The sequence below is a fragment of the Pelobates fuscus genome, chromosome 5, assembly GCF_036172605.1.
Source record: "Pelobates fuscus isolate aPelFus1 chromosome 5, aPelFus1.pri, whole genome shotgun sequence".
NCBI lineage: Eukaryota > Metazoa > Chordata > Amphibia > Anura > Pelobatidae > Pelobates > Pelobates fuscus.
Window position 1 is genome coordinate 78,294,370 of NC_086321.1, and position 23,152 is coordinate 78,317,521.

The following is a 23,152-nucleotide window of genomic DNA, read 5'->3' on the forward strand; positions in this document are numbered from 1 at the left end:
TTAAACACAGTATTTATTCTATAGTGATACCTGGTTCATACTTGACAAGTAGTTACATTGTTTTTTGTTATCACAGACCTTGTCTAGTTTATCAATTTAAATGTGGGTGCAAGTGTGAAGCAACCACGAATGTCTATTCACGGGCATTTTCCCCTTCAAGGAGGTATTTCATTAAGTCTGGCCACCCTAAATACATACCTTTCTGTCCTGTTCCATTATTTCCCCTCTTCTTTTGTTTGTACTAGGGCTTAGCCTCCATCTTGCAAGTCAATAGACTCTGCAAGAGTAATTCAGCAGTTTTCCTCTTGTGAAACCTGCTGGGAAGAACTGAATAATCCCATGGTCCGGTTCATCCAGGCTTTAAAGGTCCGGACCTGCCATATTATCAGTAGAATCTCTACTCTGCCTTTAGTTTGCAATCTATACTGGAACCCTTTGGTTAATGTTTCGAAACCCTGCTGTTTTGGGGAGTAGTCCTAAGTTTTTGAGAGACCTTACGCTCTTTCTGTTGACAAAGCAAAGATATGGCTTATTGTGTCCTTACGAACTGGGAGGGCATTGTCTAGAGATGTCTCCTCTGGGAGATATAAGTTATTATTTTAGTGGATCACACAGTCTGTTGGTTTGCATCACCCCTGGTTGTAGCATCTATGTATAGGGATGTTTAATAATTTTACATCCTTCTTTTGGAAAACAAGATTACTCTGGTGAATGATCTTACTGCTGGTATTCATATTCTGTCTTTTTGCTTTCCAGGAATTCCATACAAGCAGTTAACTGTAGGAGTCCCCAAGGAGATTTTCCAGAATGAGAAACGAGTTGCACTGTCACCTGCTGGAGTACAGGCTCTGGTTAAGCAGGGGTTCAATGTGGTGGTAGAAGCAGGAGCTGGCGACGCATCAAAATTTTCAGATGACCAATACAGAGAGGCAGGAGCCACCATTAAAGGGACCAATGAAGTATTTTCTTCAGATCTGGTCTTGAAGGTAAATAATTTATTTGATGCCAATCCATATGCATTTAGTGATATTATGACCCATAAAATTAAAAAATAATTGCTGTGTAATCCAAAGGAATGTTTCTACTTTTCGAACGTTCTAATATAGACTCCATACGTGTATATTTGATTGAGCTACTTTTTTTTTTTTAACTCTTAGGTACGGGCACCAATATTAAATCCTTTGTTGGGAACCCATGAAGTGGACCTCTTCAAACCATCTTCAACGTTAATCAGTTTTGTATATCCAGCGCAAAATCCTGACCTGTTGAACAAACTCGCTGAGAAAAAAACCACTGTATTGGCCATGGACCAGGTGCCACGTGTTACAATTGCTCAGGGATATGATGCTCTAAGCTCCATGGCTAACATTGCTGGGTAAGAAGCATATTCTTTGTATTCTCTGCTCAGCCACCCAAACTCCTCACTGTGTATAGATCCAAGTGAAGAAAGCAGTGAGTTGGTTCCAATCCATTCTTTTTACAAGCCAGCACAAATGTCTTGATTGCAGGGTAAGCTATGGGTAAATTCCAATATGTTACCTTTATGCTGTGCTGGGGAAATCACAAGTTGATGTGTAGATTAAATGTTCTACTTACCTGAAGTTTTTTCTAGGTTATATTTACTTGACAGATACAGCTTCATATCAAGTAAATCTCAAATATCAAGTATTTTATTATTTACCTGCTCACCTGAGAAGATCTAAATATATGCTGTGATTGACTAACATTAGAAACATTCTGTATTCTCTTTATATCGTTAGATTGTCTACCCAACTTCAATTTAAATTCGTATTTGGTAAATAACCTGTTTGCAGTTGTTGGTGTGTGTGTGTGTGTGTATCTGTGTATATATATATATTCTGACATTACTATGCATTATTTTATTTTATGACATCCTTTAATTATTAGAACATTAAATTGTCTTGATGTTTAAGAAACGATTGTGATCTATTATGTCCATATACTGCTACACTTCATTTTCATCTGATTAATTTGTATATCTGGAAAGACAAATGTTTCTATGCATCAAACATTATACTGTGAAGATTATGCATAAAGAGCAATTCTGATGCATTTCTTTTAAAGGTGAAGCCATCGCCAAGGAATATTCTAAAGGTTTTCATGATTTCTCCGCTTTATGAAATTCACCCCAGAATTGTTGTAAAGTGGCAGTTTGCTCGGAGATTTGGGCTATTTTCACAATCCCTTTTCCTTGACTTGGCTTTATATAACAGGAATGGAACCAGACAACGATTGTTCCGTCTCCTCTACCCATTATCTTTGCAATACTCTGTGAGCTGGTATTCAGACTTGTAAAAACACATTACTGCTGGCTCGTATTTTCATTGCTTGTTCCTTTATGCCAGATTGTAGATATTATTCTCAGAATTTTCATTAAATTTGGACTTTGGCATTCATTTGGCATGCATCTGTTTCCTGTATTCCAGCTACAAAGCAGTTGTTTTGGCAGCTAATAACTTTGGGCGGTTTTTCACTGGACAGATCACCGCAGCCGGCAAGGTCCCACCAGCCAAGGTAAAAGGGTCAGAATACAGATTTTATTTCTGCCGGTGACCGTTTGTAATGCAACAGCCTGGTTTTAATGCTTGAGAGCTATATAGACAACAGAAATTGTATTGTGTCATTTATATTTTTGTTTCGATGTCTGTAGTATATTTTATTTTGAACTCTGTGCACTGAAGGTTTCAGGGACACCTATTACTCTTGGATACATTCCAGCGCTACGAAATTTGCTGGTGCTATATAAATCATAAAATAATTTAAATACCTGCAAAGGACATTTAAATGGACACTCTGTACCCCCTATAGCACTTCAGCAAGCTAGAGTATATTAGGGTTTAGTGTTCCTTTTACAGAGTGTTAAACAAAGTATCCCCTCTTGCTCCAATGCGGGAGGGTACTTTCTTGATTATTTTGTGCTCTTGATGAAAAACGTTGTTGTGCAGTGTGGCCTTTGCTGCACCTGCGCCATGTCTCCCACTGCAGTCTGACTGCCTGGAGATCATCCTTGCTGGCGATCTCACAGGAAGCTGAGCAGAGCTACAGGGAGGGAATGTCTTAAAGTTAAAGGGACTCTTTAGGCACCAAGACCACTTTATCTCATTGAAGTCGTCTGGGTCTCCCTGTCCCCTAAGCCCTGCAATTCAAAGCGTTGCAGTTTCAGATAAACTGCAATGTTTACATTGCAATACTAAGACTTCCTTTTGTGTTGATTACTGCTGTTTCACAGAGTTTGTCTGTGAAACTATGCTGGACGTCCTCACGTTGTGCATGAGGACATCAAGAATCTTCAAATCTCACTATGGGGAAGGCATAATGAGAACCCACTGCGCATGCGAACTAGGTTCCTCCTATTAATGATATTGGTGGAGATGGAGCCAGTGCTGGTAGAACCTAATGTGCATGCGCAGCGGGTTCTCATTAGTTAACCTGATTTGGCACTGGAATCAGGTTAGTGTTTTAAAGGGTTTTAACCCATTAACTGCAGGGAATGGGCTGGGGGGAAAGGGGGTCAGAGTGAAACTCTAATGTTAGTTTTAGGAATACAAAGCTGTATTTCTAACATGTTTATTTAACCCTTTATTTTACAGGTTTTGGAAGGATAAAGGGTGTCCAGGAGACTAGGCCAATACAACAGCAGTATAAATAAATAGGAAGCTACGCCTATCTTTCATTTTATTTTTATATAGATAAAACATTCACAATCTGCAGAAAAACTAGATTAAAATAAAAAAAGGAAAATTATCTTCAATTTCTGATCCTTTAAAACATAAGTGCTATCTAAATAAAATCAAGCACCCAGTAGATCTATTAGATTGGCCAGTTTTGCAGATAGCGCTATAATTTGTATCGAGCTCATGACGGCTACGTTCACTGCAGCCTCTGAAGAGGCAATGGCACATAATTAATGCAGCAGATGCAGAGGGAGGTGTCCTGTGTGATCAGCTAACAGACAGAAATAGAAAATCTGTGTAACATAAGCAGGGCCCTTAGAATGCTTACTGGTACGAATGATGCAAACATTTACATTTTACATTTTATGTAGATTTATGCTTTACACATAACTCTGCCAGTAACTAAATGTAATCAGAATGTACTTGCAATATGCACACAGTACTGGACTGCATACTCCTTTTTTAAGCATTTTGAATATACCCAGCAGGTGGCAGTGTTGTACTTAGAAATTGGGCTTTGGGCTCAATTTAACTTAAATGGTCTTGTTGCTTATGGAGTCTCTACCACTATTCAATGCCATCAATGTTTTCACTACCATACCATGAAGAAATATATTTCTATTTATGAAACTATCCATTTACATATTTTGTTGTAGACATGATACATGCAGGCATACCATGTTAGCAAGATATTGCTTTTACAGGTAAAGTCCTCCCCTACCATCCCACTCCTTATATACATGGTGTAGCAGAGGCCTGATATTCCACAGGTTAACTCCACTATAGATCCCAGTGAGGCTCAGGAACAAGTAGTAAAAACACCATGAAGCAGTAATTCCAGCAAATAAAGTAATCCACGAATATCCCCATACAGATCCCAATGACTGGACGACACACAGCATCAGGAGCAGAACTGACTTTTAATCCACACAGTCTCCTTATAAAGCATTCTCCCATGCAAGGGAGGGATTCACATTAATTAGGACAGTATCCAATAGTATAACCGTTACCTCCCACACATCTCCTCCCCTCAGTATGACACTTAATCCCATTACACATACTGTAGTTTTCCCCCAGTTCTGAATGTACCCCAAAATAAGCAGTTACAATAATCTTGGGGGTACCCCCTGGTAGCCCTGATCTGGGTGACTAACATATCCAAAAATCACCCAGATCGGTCCAGGGGTTCGGGAGTTAGGTGGAGGGTGTAATTTGACCGACCGCACACGAGGTGGTATCCGAAAAGCGTTCCATAGGTTGTGGCCCTGCGGTCGGTCTTTGTTCGGGAGGTAAAATACACATCAAATACTGCCATCCACGATTAATCTTGGATTCGTATGAATCCCCTTGTTCGGTACTTTGAAACTACCGAACGGGAGACTGATTAGCCGATTAGCCTTCCCGTTCGGTAGTTACGGAGCCATGGAGGTCTCAGCGGTGTTCGGGTAATCGAGTGTTCGATTTGAGTTCCAGACACTCGACGACCAAACACCGCTGAGATTTTTGTGCGTTAGATGGCCGCCGCCACGTGTTCGTATACCGAACAGCGGCCACCCAGATACAGCACTAAAGTACCGATTAACCTGCGGTTAGAGAAGTGTGAACGATTAATAAGGTACACACTTCTCTCTGGGGTGGTCTATTGGTTCGGTAATTTACATTCGTATGGAGTACGGATGGAAACTACTGAACAATTATACGAATCCCACATACATTTTAACCATAGGAACAGAAATAACACACAAATTGCAATATTATTACAGTTTTTTAGGACAGCCCTGATACCATCTGCTACACATGGCTTCACAGTTTCTGTGTTTTTGCATTTAATTATCTTGTTTACACCTGATATACTGTTGCTCAGTAGTGCGCACCTGTCTTGCATTTTTATTTGAATTAGGGAAGGAAATTCCTGTAGATTGTTAATTTTTTGGCAATTTTATATAAACATCCCATTTACTTGTCTGGAAAATAGCTTTCTGGCGTTTGTGTGTACATTTATAACATCACAGCCTTTTAACCCCTAGCATGCTGTTATGATTAAATGTGAAGGGGTCATTATTACACTGGTTTGTTAAGTTCGGTTAATTTTTGGTTCGTGGTCAATGGCTTATTTATCGGGATGGGAGATGGACCTTTGAAGCTTGCAAACCATACCAAACCCTTTGTTGGTAGGATAGTGTAAATCATCATCAGCTGCTCCTTGATTGATTGCCTTGGAGCGGTTTTCAGATGCCGTGCAGGACTGCATTCAAGCTACATTTGATGATGCTTTACATCAGGGCTGTCCAAACTGCGGCCCCCCAGATGTTGCTGTACTACAACTCCCATGATTCCCTGGCTATCTGTTTAATTGAAAGAATCACGGGAGTTGTAGTTCAGCAACATCTGGGGGGCCGCAGGTTGGACATGCCTGCTTTACATGGAGGTCTCCCAGGACTTGTATCTAAAACTTATTTTGTCACTCTGTAGGTTCTCATCATCGGTGGTGGCGTTGCTGGTCTGGCTGCAGCGGGAGCTGCTAAGTCCATGGGGGCAATTGTCCGCGGGTTTGACACAAGGTGGGTGACTAAGGTTACAAACCTAGGTAACTGTTGTATGTACTCTATTTGATCTTTGTGTTGGCAGCATCTCAAAAACCTGATTGTAAGGTTCATATAGATTATTTATCCTGCTCCACGTTCTTTTTGTCAATTAGCCAAATTATTATGGCAGAATGTACTGTTATTTCTTATGCCTTAGCATTCTCTTGGAATTTGTGTAAATGTAAAGAATATTGCACATTTTTAAAGCGTTAATGTTTCGTTGGATACTTCAGTGGGTTACAAGTTTTATTCAAATGTTTTAAATTGCACAAATTCTCTATTTTGCTTTTTGTGGCTTATCTTAATTTTTTTCTTAAAAAAAAAAAACAGAGTAAACCCTTTTCAAATCCAAAAATTGGTTAATGTGTTGAATTCCAACGGAGATAGTATTGTAGTTGTATGGATTACTGTAATATGTACACTCCACTTTACTAGCGGTAACTGAACACACAGAATGGCAGACAAGGAAATAATTAAACGTTATGGTTCACCAATATCTCCCTAGGGCCGTTATCCATTATCCTGTAATTTAGAGCAGAGTTCTAAAGCAAACCACCTATTAATAAGTCCCTGTGCAGATTTAAGACCATTATTTTTTTTTTCCACAAACCTGAAGTGGTTTGTGGTCTTTAAGGTCATGTATGCGTCTGCCCTTTTGCTCTTGAAGACATTTTGTGGTGCGTTTGTCTAGAAAACCATTAAACATTGTGTTTTGGTTAAAATTTAGGGCTGCAGCTTTGGAGCAGTTTAAATCCATTGGAGCTGAACCTCTGGAGGTGAATCTGAAGGAATCTGGAGAAGGCCAGGGGGGTTATGCAAAAGAAATGTCAAAAGAGTTTATTGAAGCAGAGATGGCACTCTTTGCCAAGCAGTGTCAAGATGTGGACATCATTATTACTACAGCTCTCATACCTGGTATGAAGTCTAAATTGTTACTCCTTCCACTGAAATATGCATCCCTACTTCTTGGAGATTCTCTAATTACTCTCTATTGTTTTTCAGCTTGGCTTTCTCTCTACTGCCCTCCACTGTTCTACATCTAGGCTGTCTCTCTAGCGCCCTCCACTGTTCTACATCTAGGCTGTCTCTCTAGCGCCCTCCACTGTTCTACATCTAGGCTGTCTATCTAGCGCCGTCCACTGTACTACAGCTAGGCTGTCTCTCTAGCGCCCTCCACTGTACTACAGCTAGGCTGTCTCTCTAGCGCCTTCCACTGTACTACAGCTAGGCTGTCTCTCTAGCGCCCTCCACTGTACTACAGCTAGGCTGTCTCTCTAGCGCCCTCCACTGTACTACAGCTAGGCTGTCTCTCTAGCGCCCTCCACTGTACTACAGCTAGGCTGTCTCTCTAGCGCCCTCCACTGTACTACAGCTAGGCTGTCTCTCTAGCGCCCTCCACTGTACTACAGCTAGGCTGTCTCTCTAGCGCCCTCCACTGTACTACAGCTAGGCTGTCTCTCTAGCGCCCTCCACTGTACTACAGCTAGGCTGTCTCTCTAGCGCCCTCCACTGTACTACAGCTAGGCTGTCTCTCTAGCTCCCTCCACTGTACTACAGCTAGGCTGTCTCTCTAGCGCCCTCCACTGTACTACAGCTAGGCTGTCTCTCTAGCGCCCTCCACTGTACTACAGCTAGGCTGTCTCTCTAGCGCCCTCCACTGAACTACAGCTAGGCTGTCTCTCTAGCGCCCTCCACTGTACTACAGCTAGGCTGTCTCTCTAGCGCCCTCCACTGTACTACAGCTAGGCTGTCTCTCTAGCGCCCTCCACTGTACTACAGCTAGGCTGTCTCTCTAGCGCCCTCCACTGTACTACAGCTAGGCTGTCTCTCTAGCGCCCTCCATTGTACTACAGCTAGGCTGTCTCTCTAGCGCCCTCCACTGTACTACAGCTAGGCTGTCTCTCTAGCGCCCTCCACTGTACTACAGCTAGGCTGTCTCTCTAGCGCCCTCCACTGTACTACAGCTAGGCTGTCTCTCTAGCGCCCTCCACTGTACTACAGCTAGGCTGTCTCTCTAGCACCCTCCACTGTACTACAGCTAGGCTGTCTCTCTAGCGCCCTCCACTGTACTACAGCTAGGCTGTCTCTCTAGCGCCCTCCACTGTACTACAGCTAGGCTGTCTCTCTAGCGCCCTCCACTGTACTACAGCTAGGCTGTCTCTCTAGCGCCCTCCACTGTACTACAGCTAGGCTGTCTCTCTAGCGCCCTCCACTGTACTACAGCTAGGCTGTCTCTCTAGCGCCCTCCACTGTACTACAGCTAGGCTGTCTCTCTAGCGCCCTCCACTGTACTACAGCTAGGCTGTCTCTCTAGCGCCCTCCACTGTACTACAGCTAGGCTGTCTCTCTAGCGCCCTCCACTGTACTACAGCTAGGCTGTCTCTCTAGCGCCCTCCACTGTACTACAGCTAGGCTGTCTCTCTAGCGCCCTCCACTGTACTACAGCTAGGCTGTCTCTCTAGCTTCCTCCACTGTTCTACAGCTAGGCTGTCTCTCTAGCGCCCTCCACTGTACTACAGCTAGACTGTCTCTCTAGCCCCCTCCACTGTACTACAGCTAGGCTGTCTCTCTAGCCCCCTCCACTGTACTACAGCTAGGCTGTCTCTCTAGCCCCCTCCACTGTACTACAGCTAGGCTGTCTCTCTAGCCCCCTCCACTGTACTACAGCTAGGCTGTCTCTCTAGCGCCCTCCACTGTACTACAGCTAGGCTGTCTCTCTAGTGCCCTCCACTGTACTACAGCTAGGCTGTCTCTCTAGCGCCCTCCACTGTACTACAGCTAGGCTGTCTCTCTAGTGCCCTCCACTGTACTACAGCTAGGCTGTCTCTCTAGCGCCCTCCACTGTACTACAGCTAGGCTGTCTCTCTAGCGCCCTCCACTGTACTACAGCTAGGCTGTCTCTCTAGCGCCCTCCACTGTACTACAGCTAGGCTGTCTCTCTAGCGCCCTCCACTGTACTACAGCTAGGCTGTCTCTCTAGCGCCCTCCACTGTACTACAGCTAGGCTGTCTCTCTAGCGCCCTCCACTGTACTACAGCTAGGCTGTCTCTCTAGCGCCCTCCACTGTACTACAGCTAGGCTGTCTCTCTAGCGCACTCCACTGTACTACAGCTAGGCTGTCTCTCTAGCGCTTTCCATTGTTTGTTAGGTTGTCTCGTAATTCATTATACTTTCTGCTGTCTCCTGCCTGCATGCCCCCTATTTCTCCATCTTTAGTAGAGCGACCTACTGGCTGATATTTAGGAAGAAATAATCATGACTTTTGCTTCTGAAGATTTCTACATTAATAGGTTCATAAGCTATTTGAACCATAATTAAATAACACATGGGCTGCAGAGAGAACCATTGAGCAATGTTTTTCCAACTACATTAAATCACAGCAGAGGAATGAATGTTTGGTGTTAAATGTCATGATCTGAATCACCTACCCTTTTGTTTTTTATTTCTATATCTTGTTTATAGGCAAAAAGGCTCCTATTTTGTTTCGTAAAGACATGATTGACTTAATGAAGGAAGGTTCAGTTGTGGTAGATCTGGCTTCTGAGGCTGGTGGAAACATTGAGACTACAAAACCAGGAGAACTGTATGTTTACAAGGTAACACTAAAACTAGTTGGTATTTTCAGTTTTTCAATAAAACATTCATCAGGACAAGACTTGTCTTGATGAAAGTTTTGTTGAAAAATGGAAACATCGATAATTTTTATTTTTTTAATTTATTTATTTTATCTTTCAAAAAAAGTCATTGGAGTGTGATGATTTTTATGATTTGTGTATATATATCGGTGATGCCTTAATAAGGGATATGAATATTTTCTCATTTCTGTCCTTTTCCAAATCAGGGGATAACTCATGTTGGCTACACAGATTTGCCCAGCAGAATGGCAACACAGGCAAGCACACTCTACTCCAACAACATCATCAAGCTTCTGAAAGCCATCAGCCCTGACAAGGACTACTTCTACTATTCAATAAAGGATGAGTTTGACTATGGTACAATGGATCATGTAGTAAGAGGAACAACAGTTATGAAGGTGAGTGTTTGAAGATGTATGGACAGTGGAGTAAACTGAAGTGTTTACAAAATATCCATATTCTTCCTTTCTACAACAACCTGTCATATGCCATACTCAGTGAGGGGTTCTATGAGTCCTGGGAAGTGGGCAGTGTGGCATGTCATGGAAGCCTCTATGTCCATGTTGCATAAGGAAACCTTACTGTAAAGAACCATTTGGAAGATATTTAAACTATGAACCAATGTGGGGTTGAGAGGGGCCGGTAGGAGATAAATAGAGCATTAAAGATACCTTTGTGTGGAATATAGAACATTGTTCTTAATGGAACATCAAATTCTACACAATTCTTATTTCTATGTGATGACTTCATTCTGGCCAGCACACGCAATGAAGTTAGGCACTGACTGACTGAAAGCCCTTGTTGCCATATCAACAGAATATTAGAAGTTGGTGTTTCTGTGTTATCCATGGAAAGAATAACTTTTCAGATCTGCTCCATTTCCCTTCATGTAATTAGAAAATAACTTTTTCCACCCTTTTAATGAACTTCTACAATTAGGTGGCAAGTTTCCTTTACGTTAACCTAAGTCTGGACACTCTAACAAGCTTTGTACAAACAAATACATTCATTTCTAGTTCTACGTCTCTGTTGGTTCTTATTTGTTCTAGAATTTATTTTGTATCACTATATTTGTTAATTTGTTATGACTTTTGCCTTTTCATATAGTACAGGAAGATTAATGTTGGCACATTCTGTGCTTTTTAAATGAAGCTTCATCTGCAGTTAATTTTGCTTGAATTAGTTCCTTCTTGTGAAGTACAGCCATAGCCTCTTTCCAGCAGTGAATAATTGTTAATATTATGTTAAAATACCTAAAAATCTAATAAATATTTTGGAATATTTTCTTTGTAGACACTCTGCACCACATCAGTCTAATTATTTGCTGCTTTTTCTTGGCATGTCCCAGAGTAGCCTAGACCAGAATCCTTTGCTGCAGGTCTTCATATCCTGTCTCAGTTATGAGTAACTTTGGCACTCCAGGTGTTTGAACATTTTCTGTGAGGCTCACCACCCTAACCGCTGGCTGAGCATTATGGGTAATTCACAAACATCTGGATTAGCATGTTGAAGGAACACTCCCACCTCCTTAACAGGCTCACGGTGCCTAGGGAGATATCAGCTATGCCTCACTGATGATGCCTAACAAGGCTGAAACGATCGTCTGGGGTTGCTGTGTCTCTCGTGCAGAGGGAACTTGCTGGCATTTCGGATCTGGACTGCCCGTATGGGTGGGACCAGTCTGATATGTTTCAGAGAAGTTCTCTCTGTAATGGCACAAGATGAGCAAAAAACAGCTTGAGAACTGAGCGGGGACCGACCGAAGGGCAGGCTATTTCAGCTGCTGCCCGTTCTCAGTATTCTCTTGTGACCCATTTTTTACTCTCCCACCTCCTTAACAACTTCAGCTCACTAAAGCGAGCAGGAATGTCAGGGTGAAGGTAACCTTCAGGGGTAAAACTGTTGATTTGAAGTTGCTGCTGCTTCACCGACACTGCTTTCCATTGTCTTATGTGCTGTTTCTCTAAATGGGTGGCCATTCATAGTTGACACTCTCACAGGTTATCACTGGTTGCCCAGCAAACCGCGTCAGAGCGGAAGGAAGCTCTCGGGTGTACTGGTGTTGAACTCTGGAGGACCAATTTCTCAATGAAACCATTGGACTGTTAAACCACTGAATGTAACTTGGTGCATGGTCACTACTCCCCCGTTACTGCTTCAATCATTTGAAATTGTGATAGGGGTGGGAGTCACTTTTTTTTTAAAATTTTTCCTAAAAACTTAAGGAGAAACTTTAACTTTTTTAGAGTTAAAAACACACATACCTTTGCTGCATTTGAGGATTCAGGGTGGCCAAGCCAACCCATGAAGCCGCTGGTGTGGTGAGCATATATGGAGAAATTCTGTACTAGCACATAAGCAATCTGTAGTTTCAACATCATATAAATGCATGCACATTGAGTATAGCAATGGTTAACCAATATGCATGTTGTTCCCGGCAAAGAATGTAAATTTCATTTACAATAAAAAGATAAATTATACTAACTTAAAATAATAAGTCTAGAGAGATTTTTGAAAATCATTTTTTTTTAACACAACCCGCAGCAAAATTTTAGTTTAAGATTTTGACACAACCCTTAAAAGTATCATACAATAACCTTGTCTCCTTGTTGATCTGTAAATAGATGTCAATAGGCACTTTGACATAGACTTAGAAAAATAGCATTTTGATAGCAAAAGAAAATTCACCTTTAAATTTTACTTTAGATTGCAAGCTTATGAGCAGTTTTCCTTCTATTTTCAGTTTTATTCCCTTTTTAAAACTGCAAACCGCTGTGCATTATTTTGATCCTATATAATTGCTAGCAGTATTAAAAAAAAAAAAAAAAATTAAAAAAATCTCGTTCTGTTCACACTTTATCTCAAATAAATTTTTACATTTTTGTTTTCTAATGCATTGTTTGCGCACATTCACTCGATTAAACAAAAAAAAAACATTTTTTTTTTTTTTTTTTTTAAATCGCTATTTGCCTTCATTTGTGTATTCAGGTTAATTGAATGCGCAGTGTTGTACATTTTTATAATTTTGTTTCCCCCCCCAAAACCAGAAAATGCCTAAATCATTTACCTTTTCGTTTAACATTCATTCATGGCAACAATATATTTGTTCTCTAAATAAGTATAACCTTACATCTTTGTGGTTCTCTAGGATGGAAAAGTTATATTCCCAGCACCATCTCCTAAGAAACTCCCAGAAGCAGCCCCCGTGAAACAGAAAACTGTGGCTGAAATAGAAGCAGAAAGGGTTGCAGCCATATCTCCTTTCAGAAAGACCTTAAACAATGCCACTGCTTACACCGCCGGTAAGCCACATGCTCCTTCACACTATTTCTTTTTTTTTTTTTTTTTTTAATTCTTTATTTGTGATGTGCAGAAAATATCCAGACACATAGAGGTGGCCACGATAGCCGAGACAAACAGCTAGCAAGTGTACATAGGAAACAATGTCGTGGCACATATAACAAATTTACATTAATAGCTGCACAGTTTTCATTTATAGTGAACATTTGAAACTAGTCAGTAGTTAGTTATAAAATATGATTAAACATTTTAAACAAGTCAGTGGTTGTTTATGAAATATGATCACGATTATGTTGGTGTGTATCTATACAGGTGAATTTTGTTCCATGTCAGCAGGTAATGCCCTCCTATGAGAAGGCACTTAAGGTGGACCTCTTCTCTGCCGCAACATGGGTGGACAGGAGATGTACCTATGTATTCCCCCATACGGGGAGCAACCTTTGTAGCTGTAGGCATATTACTGGTAGCAACCGTCCTGTGCCAGGAAACGAAGTGACATACAGTGGGAATTTACAATCTGCATAAGAAAGCCTCTAAATGAACCTTATAACCTGCTACGACTGCTAGGAAGTAAAACAGAACCTGGGTCCACAGGCTTATTGACGTATATAATATATGTCGTCTAAAATATATTAAAGTGATATAATAATTAAGGCCCTATCTGCAGTTATGTGGGTCGTATTTAGTCATATATTATGTGCGCTTAGTGCAAGAGGGTTAGGTAGACTCATGCTGTGCTAACCACAGCTACTGGCACTAAATCGTCATCCAAAACTTAAGGTTAGACGTTTCCCGTGCTGCCTAGTTACCCTGGTAGATGGGGGGATACTGTCTACATTAGTGTGCATCTTAACATGCCCTGTAATACATGCAGTCTGTCGGGGGGAAACTGACGATTATGCTGGTGTGGGTTTGTACCTATGGAGTTGTTCTATGTTATCAGGTAATGCCTTTCTGGGGGGAGGCACTTAAGGTGGGCCTTGTCCCTGCTGCAGCTTGGGTGATCAAGTGTGATGCCTATGTGTTCCTCTATTCGGGGTACAGCCCTAATAGCTGTAGGCATATATCTGGTAGCAGCTGCCCTGTGCCCGGAGACGAATTGACAGACATTAATAACTTACAATCCGCATAATAAAGTACGGTATCTTAATAAATCCTATAACATGTCAAGACAGCTAGGAAACAAAAAAAACCTGGGTCTATAGACTTAGTGACGCATAGATTATATGCCATCTAAAATATATTAACGTTATATAAGAATTAAAGCCCTAGCTGCCGTCATGCGCCACGTATTTTGTCATATAGTACATACAATTAGTGCAAACAGGTTAGGTAGACTCATTCTATGCAATCCACAGCTATTGGCAAGTAAAAGACCATCTAAATTTAGGGTTAGACTTTTCATTTGCTGCCTAGATACACAGGTAAATGAGGAGATATTGTCTACATTAGTGTACATGCCCTGTAATACATGCAGTCTGTCAAGGGGAAACTGGATGCTGAAAACTACACTATTTCTTTTTTTATTGACCAATCAATTGAGTACATATAGTTTACAATTAAGTCTTGTACCCCAGGTGACTTTTTACTAATATTTCTGTTGGCATATGCACATGGGATCTTGGATAAGCAAAGGTTTTGTACATTCTAAAAATGATTAGTAATTTTTTTATAATTTTTATTTTTATTTTATTGCATTTTATTTCTTTTAATTAAAAATGGGGCTCATGTCTTTAATGTAATAGCGTTTGCAAATTTTGCAGATCAAGGCACATGAAAATCATATGTTGGTTGTGTCTCCCTTAGGTCTGACCACTCTCCTAGGTCTTGGCATTGCCTCCCCCCATTCTGCTTTTACCCAGATGGTGACAACCTTTGGTTTGGCTGGAATTGTGGGTTACCATACTGTTTGGGGTGTTACACCTGCCCTGCATTCCCCACTTATGTCTGTGACCAATGCCATTTCAGGTGAGTTTCTTTATCCTCCATGTTATCTCCTATTGAAATATTTTGAATCTATTATTGCGGGATTGTGGGAAATCACTGTACTTTACTGATGCTAAAAGGCACCTGTCATAAAAAAAAACAAAAACAGTGACATTTTATAAACCATAAAACTTAATCTATACTTCAATCCAGGCATGCTGCTAAGAAACGTTCAATATATAAAGGGACACTGTAGGCACCCAGACCACTTCTACCCATAGGAGTGGTCTGGGTGCCAACTCCCACTACCCTTAACCCTGCAAGTGTAATTATTGCAGTTTTTTTTTAAACTACAATAATTACCTTGCAGGGTTAAGTCCTCCCCTAGTGGCTGTCTATAAGACAGCCACTAGAGGGATCTTCCTGCTCTATAGCACAGGTTTTCTGTGCTAGAGCGTCGCTGGACGTCCTCACGCTGTGTGAGGACCTCCAGCGTCGCTCAATTCCCCATAGGAAAGCATTGAAAATCGCTTTCAATGCTTTCCTATGGGGTGCGCTAATGCGCATGCGCGGCATTGCCGCGCATTCGCATTAGGTCTCCTCGGCCAGTGGGCGGGATCATTCTCGCCCACCGGCCGACGTAGGCAGAAGGTGGAGCGTTGGCGAGGAGCAGGCAGTGACGTGGGACATGTCGCTGCCTCAGGTAAGTCACTGAAGGGGTTTTCACCCCTTCAGCAACCAGGGATTGGGGTGTGGGAGGGAGAGGAATCCTGCAGTGCCAGGAAAACGGATTGTTTTCCTGGCACTGGAGATTCCCTTTAATGAAAATGTTATTACAAATGCCATAATTCTAGAGTTAAACCTGTGTATATATTCACAATGTGTCATATATACATATATATGATTGATCTCCATACCATTCACTGCCATCCCAGAACTTGGGCTGGGATAAGACAATTCCATTGTTTCTAAACAGATTCATTAAAATCATTTTATTGCTGAATGTAGCACGGCTTTGTAATATATCACACTGTGATTATTAAACCACCCGTTGAGAAACAATAGTACGTGAGACGGTGAGAGTACAAACCCACCCCTAATATAGAAATCCTTTTAGATGTAATAAAAAGAAAATGTATTTCTCTAGCATGCCAGTTTTATTATTATTTTTTTTAATTTTTTTTTTTTAGCATTCAGTGGTCAACTTTCGGTCAGGAATAAGTGAACACATTTGAACTAGGCAGAGAATGTATATAGCCAAATTATTCAACTCAACTATTATTGTCTAAAATTTACAATTTAAATTTTTTCTAAATTCCTAGTATTGTTATGACCCAATATATCTAAAACAAAAACATACAAAAATGTTTTTTGTTAAGTCTGAAATGATAAATAGCCCCGATTGTAGCTCCGACATAATATAATGGAAGGTCGAGTTGTGAAGGCGTGTGTGTACATTTTTTTTCAATTTTTTATAATTTGACAATTTTGTTGTTGGGTTTTAATAACCTGGTTGTAGAATTAAAAGAATTGTCACATCTATTGCTTTTGCACAATCCAAAAAGTAAAATGTTAACTTTTTTGTTTTCTGTTTTTGATTTACATTACGTGTCTGGCCAGAGCATACCAGGGAAGCTAATTTAACATCCAGTGGGCAGTAAGGACAGGCACTTGATTGCTTACGGCACTATTAAAGGATTTGCTGAGCGCACATGTCCCTTGCATATTTGGGGTATATGTCATATCTCTGATGTGCAAGCATCACCTGGCTATAATGTGATATCAACCTGCATACATGGTACAGAGACAGATGTGTTTTAACCCCTTAAGGACACATGACATGTGTGACATGCCATGATTCCCTTTTATTCCAGAAGTTTGGTCCTTAAGGGGTTAATGAGAAACTGTCACTTCAACTTTAATGCAATGTTATGCTTACTGATTCTTGTAATTTGTGTTATTTTGTTTTTGTAACCTGCATTTTCTGGTCATTTTGTGTAGGTCTGACAGCAGTGGGAGGAATGGCGCTCATGGGGGGTAGTTATCTCCCCACTAACACACATGAACTCCTCGCTGTGCTCGCTGCATTTGTGTCTTCCATTAACATTGCAGGTAATATAGTTAATATACCAAAAGATCACTTCTTTTCAAACAGTTTTGCATCTCTTAATATTCATAATCAGAGTGGGATTAAATATATATTTTTTTGCAGCCATTGTTCTTAAGGCTGTATATCACATTTTTGTGATGTACAGCCTTTAGAACAAGTTTTATTTTATTTCTATTGAAGCAAGCAGTGTCAAACTGCTGATTATTTTTTTTGTGTGCAGTTTACAGAACCTGACCTGTATGTATCAACCAAAGAGAACTTTTTGGTTGAACCCATTTTACCTTCTTCAAGATAAAAGCTTTAATGTACCCAGAGAAGGCCAACCCTCTGATGTTTATAGGGATTTGATGTTCTGAGTAATCTTCAGAGTGACCCAAATCTACAGTATATAACATATATCATTGATTTGAGTCCTGTTCTTGAATCGAGGGGCCTAGGGGGGAAGGGGGGCTGTTGAGATGCATCTTCAGTTCTTCTGGAATGTGAGATGTTCTTCATTTCTGATGATATGGGTAAAAACATTCCAGAGCTGTGCAATCAATGTTAAGGGGGTTCAATAGTTTCTTCAGTTGTCTTAAATTCCTTCACTTCGATGTATACTGTTTTTGAGGACCTGTGGTGTTTAGAGTGTTGGTCACGTTTTTTAGGGTCAACATGTCAAAACTGTGTCTATAACAAAGGAAGTGCTCACCTCCTTCCTGAACAGTTTAAAATAATAAATAGAATTGACTGCCTTGATGAATTGGTGTATGACTTTTGTTTGTCTATTTTAAATACATTTAACAGGAACATATTTGTTGATAGATGGCACATCATGTTGATGTAAGCTGTTGTGCATGATTTTACTTTTCTGACTTTAGTTATGTGGTATGTGTACGATTGTTGAACTATGGCTGTTGGCTGCCTGAGACTGGTGGGGATTGTAGTCTGTCAGTAGAAAGAAGGCTCCAGATTGACACCCTATATTAGACCACACCAGCATCATTGGGGGCATGCTTCAGTTGCAGGATTAGCAATAAAAAAATGTGATTTAGTTGGCACGAGTGTGCAGATTCCTCAATAATCAATTCAGCATGAAAATTATATGGAGCTAATTGAGCCAAAGTTTTTGCCTGCCAAGATATTGCTTTCCCTTACTCACTGTCTTTGTGTAAGTAATTCTTTAAATGGTTGTCACAAAGCGAGCCAAGCTGATATAGCCTGTAAATCTAAAGCAGAAGTGTGTAATAACCAAGACCCTGGCCGGATTACTGCTTTTAGCAATACATTGCTGTAGATAAAACAGACTTAACTATAAGCCAACGACTTTTAAGCTGATTTAGCAGGATCAAAGTAAATATGCCAGTGTTGTTATGCCACTGTAATAAAGTGAAACGTTGTTAAAAACAAAGAAAATTTAATATTTTACGACTAGTGAGTTAGCAAGATAATTTTGTAATATTTAGAGAAGGTTTTATGTGTGTGCATAGTTGTGTATACATTATTACACACACTTAACCCCTTAAGGACCAAACTTCTGTAATAAAAGGGAATCATGACATGTCACACATGCCATGTGTCCTTAAGGGGTTAATGGTCACTATATTCATTACACCTTGCTAATACCGGAGAAGAACCCAGTTGACCTCCATGATAGCTGGCCTTCTTTGTTTTCAACAAGAGGCTCTACTTTTACCTTTTGTATTTGATCTTTGCTGATTCAATAGTATTACGTAGTTTCAGCAGATAATTCAAGGAGAGAGTGTGAACCTCCTGCTGCACTTGATCTTTAATAGTGGCTACTATACATGCCGCTGGGGGAAACTTCCCGTTGGTGTCATGTTTGTAAAGCCAGCATGTTTGGATACCTGCTTCAAGACATTGTGCATTTTCACACCTTGAGGATCCATTTGAAAATGGCTTGGTGTGGCTGTCAAGGGATGCACGTGATTAGCTGCGACATTAAAAAGATGTCTTGTTAACACTGTCGAGGATAAACCCATTCAATGTAAAACCAAATTATGCCCTGTACACATTTTTATAATAATTTTGTCATGGTTTGCAGTCTCATCTTCCTGGTTCTAGCTGAGCGGAAGGAAAGCACTATGATGCCCCTATACATATACTATGCTGGGAATTTCCATGAATTAACCAGGTCAAGTTAATTCCAAGTTCTAGGCCAAGCTGGGTTATCCCGATTTATGAATATTAAGAGATGTCCTCTGCTTGTTTAAACATTTGCAGCCATGCTGCTACTTTGAAGCAGTAGGCTCCAGTCCAGTCCGTCCAGTCACGGACTGGACTGGAGCCTACTGCTTGAACTTTTTTGAGTTCACATATAGTTTTTATGCTAATGTGCACATCTCGGATTTTTTACATCAGTCCTTTGTCGACAAGAATATGAATAAGGGGCCCCTTACTATTCATCACGATTACATCTGATACTGGACATTTTGAGATGTTGTTTCATTTTTTATGATTAGTTTATTATACAATAAATGATATTTTGTTATACTCTTATATATATGTGTAGAGTATTCTGATTCAGATAAGACTCACCCAGTACATTCAATTGTGGTTTATGGTGGTCATTGTGGTGATCTCGGCGAGATTGGTCATTTTTAAGTTTATTGATATTTTCATCTTGATTTTTATGTAGATCTGCATAATTAATTGGAGCGCTCACATACCAGTTATATCTTTTCGGTTTCATTTAATAAGTCGCTCCCTTGTATGTGACGCAGCCCTACTGTTATTTCATCCCATTGGGTATATTTATTTCTCACTGTCAGTCCATATTACTTTTACATTTTGCATGCTGCTACTTTGGACAGTTTGCTCAGATCTCTTACTGTTGCACTTCTTATTATAAGAAGCATAAAGGTGTTTTGAACCTGGTTTGTTCTTTGTAGCTATGTCACAAATTAACAGTGATTTAGTGATAAACAGGTTTTGAGCAATTGAACACTAAAGAAGAGTCCCTGGCCACCCAAACCCTGCCCCTACTGGAGGTATAGCTAATTCAGAGATTGCACACTTCCTTATAGACTTGCCAATCCATTCCTGTTTTAGGTGGAGTGAAAGTGATCAGTTGACACTGTCAGCCAATCATAGCCAGCCATTGCTGCTCAACCTTGTGCTCCCTTATTACCCCAAGTAGCTCAGAGGGGATTGGCTCTTCGGGGCTCTCATTAAGCATTAAAGTTGAATGGAAGAACAGTATCCGGAGACTCCAGATGATATCACAACTTCCAAGAGATGAAGTGGTTACATTTCCTAAAGTGTCCCTTTAGATATCTTGTAATCCAAGAAGTCCAAATGAGATGGATTCATATTCTGTGCATTATTATTGCTCTATAGGAGGTTTCCTGGTTACACAGAGAATGCTCGACATGTTCAAGCGTCCAACTGACCCTCCCGAGTATAACTACTTGTATCTTCTTCCTGGGGGTGTCTTTGTTGGAGGATATGCTGCTGCCCTTCAAAGCGGTTATAACATTGAGCAGGTAAGTAGAACCTTAGCATTGAGCACTGGCTTCTATCTGAGAATTAATTTTTTTTCCACCTCCATTCAGTATCTGCTTTGGCTGCTAATATTTCATTCCAAATAAAGGTTGTTTGTGAGTACTCTGCTTTGCGTGTGGTTTGAAACCTCGTCATTACCGTAATTTATTGTTTCACTGTGATCAAAAATGCTTTAACTTCTGTAAACTTGTCACTAACAAATTAAAATACACTGCAATACTTAATTATTTTGCCCTTACAAATGTAAGAAAGACTGTGAATAATGTGCAGAAAATCTAATAGATGTCACGTTGTTGAGATTAAAGTACAAATTGTACTGATTGTTACAAATGCCATCAGGTTTCCTGCCAATGTCAATAAGTAATATATTTAGCTACCTTGTCACAAGAACTGATTTCACTGTTGTGGAGTTCTTGCTACTTTCTGTCGAAGTGAACACTGTATCAATTGTTCACTTTTAGAATTCATCAGGCATCATATCAAACTCGTTGGGATACATTTTTACTTATTCTGCCAAGGTCCAAGCCGAAAAAAAGATTCAATGGCTTGTCTTTAGTGTTCAGAAATTGTCTTTCTTTATAATTTACCCCATTAAATTCACAATGATAACTATGGGAAAAAAAAATTATTTTTAAACAAGCTACCTATCACCCTTCTCCTTTTGTGTTGGCTCCCAGTACAGTCTTGCGCAGCTCCTTGCTATGGAAAAAGCTATGAGCTTATCCCGATTACTGTTAGATGAAGCCTGGGAGAAATACCCTGATCATCCCTCAAGTAACCATTACCTTAATTATTTCATAAAGCGAACATTGTGTAAACTCTGACTAGCATTAACTTGGTGTTTACCCTAACTGAACATATCTCTTTATAGCAGAGAGTGCTATGAGCTGATCGCAGTCAAAGTAATCCTAAGTTAAGCAGTGACTGCTTCTGCGAACTGAGAGATCTGTAGCACTCTGCTCTAAAGCTATGTATTTAGTTCTCATTTAAAGGAACACTATAATCACCTAAATTACTTTAGCTAAATAAAGCAGTTTTAGTGTATAGATCATTCCCCTGCAATTTCACTGCTCAATTCACTGTCATTTAGGAGTTAAATGACTTTGTTTCTGTTTATGCAGCCCTGGCTATGATTGACAGAGCCTGCATGAAAATAAAACTGGTTTCACTTTCAAACAGCTGTAATTTACCTTAAATAATTGCATCTAAATCTCTAAATTGAACTTTAATCACATACAGGAGGCTCTTGCAGGGTCTAGCAAGCTATTAACATAGCAGGGGATAAGAAAATCTTAATTAAACAGAACTTGCAATAAAGAAAGCCTAAAAAGGGCTCTCTTTACAGGAAGTGTTTATAAAAGGCTGTACAAGTCACATGCAGGGAGGTGTGACTAGGGTTCATAAACAAAGGGATTTATTTATTTATTTATTTATTATTTATTTATTATTGCCATTTATATAGCGCCAACAGATTCCGTAGCGCTTTACAATATTATGAGAGGGGGATTTAAATATAAATCGGACAATTACAAATAAACTTACAGGAACAATAGGTTGAAGAGGACCCTGCTCAAACGAGCTTACATTCTATAGGAGGTGGGGTGTAAAACACATTAGGACAGGAATTTACAATCAAATAAGGTGGGCTGCCCTTCAGGAGAGGGCAAGAGGTAAGGGTTAGTCTTGGAGGCCATAAGCTTTCCTAAAGAGATGGGTTTTAAGGCACTTCTTAAAAGATGCAAGACTAGGGGAGAGTCTGATGGCGGTAGGCAGGCTATTCCATAGGAAGGGAGCCGCCCGCGAGAAGTCCTGCAAGCGCGAGTTGGCCGTACGAGTGCGGACAACGGACAGGAGGTGGTCACGGGCAGAACGGAGAGACCGAGAAGGGACATACCTATGGATCTGTGAGGAGATATAAGAGGGGCTAGAGTTGTTCAGTGCTTTATAGGTGTGAGTTAGTACCTTGAATTGACTCCTATAGCATACAGGAAGCCAATGTAAGGACTGGCAGAGGGGTGAGGTGTGAGAGAAACGACTAGAGAGGAAAATCAATCTAGCAGCAGCATTCATTACGGACTGTAAGGGTGCAGTACGGCTATTGGGGAGACCAATCAGGAGAGGGTTACAATAATCCATGCGGGAAATTACTAGAGCATGGACAAGCTCCTTGGTAGTATCTGGTGCAAGAAAGGGGCGGATGCGGGCTATGTTTTTAAGATGGAATCTACAGGATTTGGCAACATGCTGGATGTGAGGCTCAAAGGTGAGACCAGAGTCAAGTATGACGCCAAGACAGCGCGCTTGCAAGGATGGACTGATGTTGGTACCACAAACTTGGAGGGAGAGCGAAAGAGGAGGATCAGTATTAGGAGGAGGAAAGACAAGGAGCTCAGTTTT

The 23,152-nt window shown here is 40.5% G+C and overlaps 1 protein-coding gene across 1 annotated transcript in view; it reads left to right on the plus strand.

The window, feature by feature from the left end:
• Positions 1-23,152, plus strand: part of NNT (nicotinamide nucleotide transhydrogenase) — a 74,428-nt gene that overhangs the window by 12,472 nt on the left and 38,804 nt on the right. Inside the window, exons 3-13 of the mRNA XM_063454025.1 lie at positions 757-986; positions 1,158-1,375; positions 2,448-2,535; positions 6,168-6,256; positions 7,008-7,195; positions 9,743-9,876; positions 10,122-10,313; positions 13,064-13,217; positions 15,022-15,183; positions 17,143-17,253; positions 20,591-20,736. Coding sequence (XP_063310095.1) covers positions 757-986; positions 1,158-1,375; positions 2,448-2,535; positions 6,168-6,256; positions 7,008-7,195; positions 9,743-9,876; positions 10,122-10,313; positions 13,064-13,217; positions 15,022-15,183; positions 17,143-17,253; positions 20,591-20,736 — 1,712 coding nt within the window. The remainder of the gene's footprint in view (positions 1-756; positions 987-1,157; positions 1,376-2,447; positions 2,536-6,167; positions 6,257-7,007; positions 7,196-9,742; positions 9,877-10,121; positions 10,314-13,063; positions 13,218-15,021; positions 15,184-17,142; positions 17,254-20,590; positions 20,737-23,152) is intronic.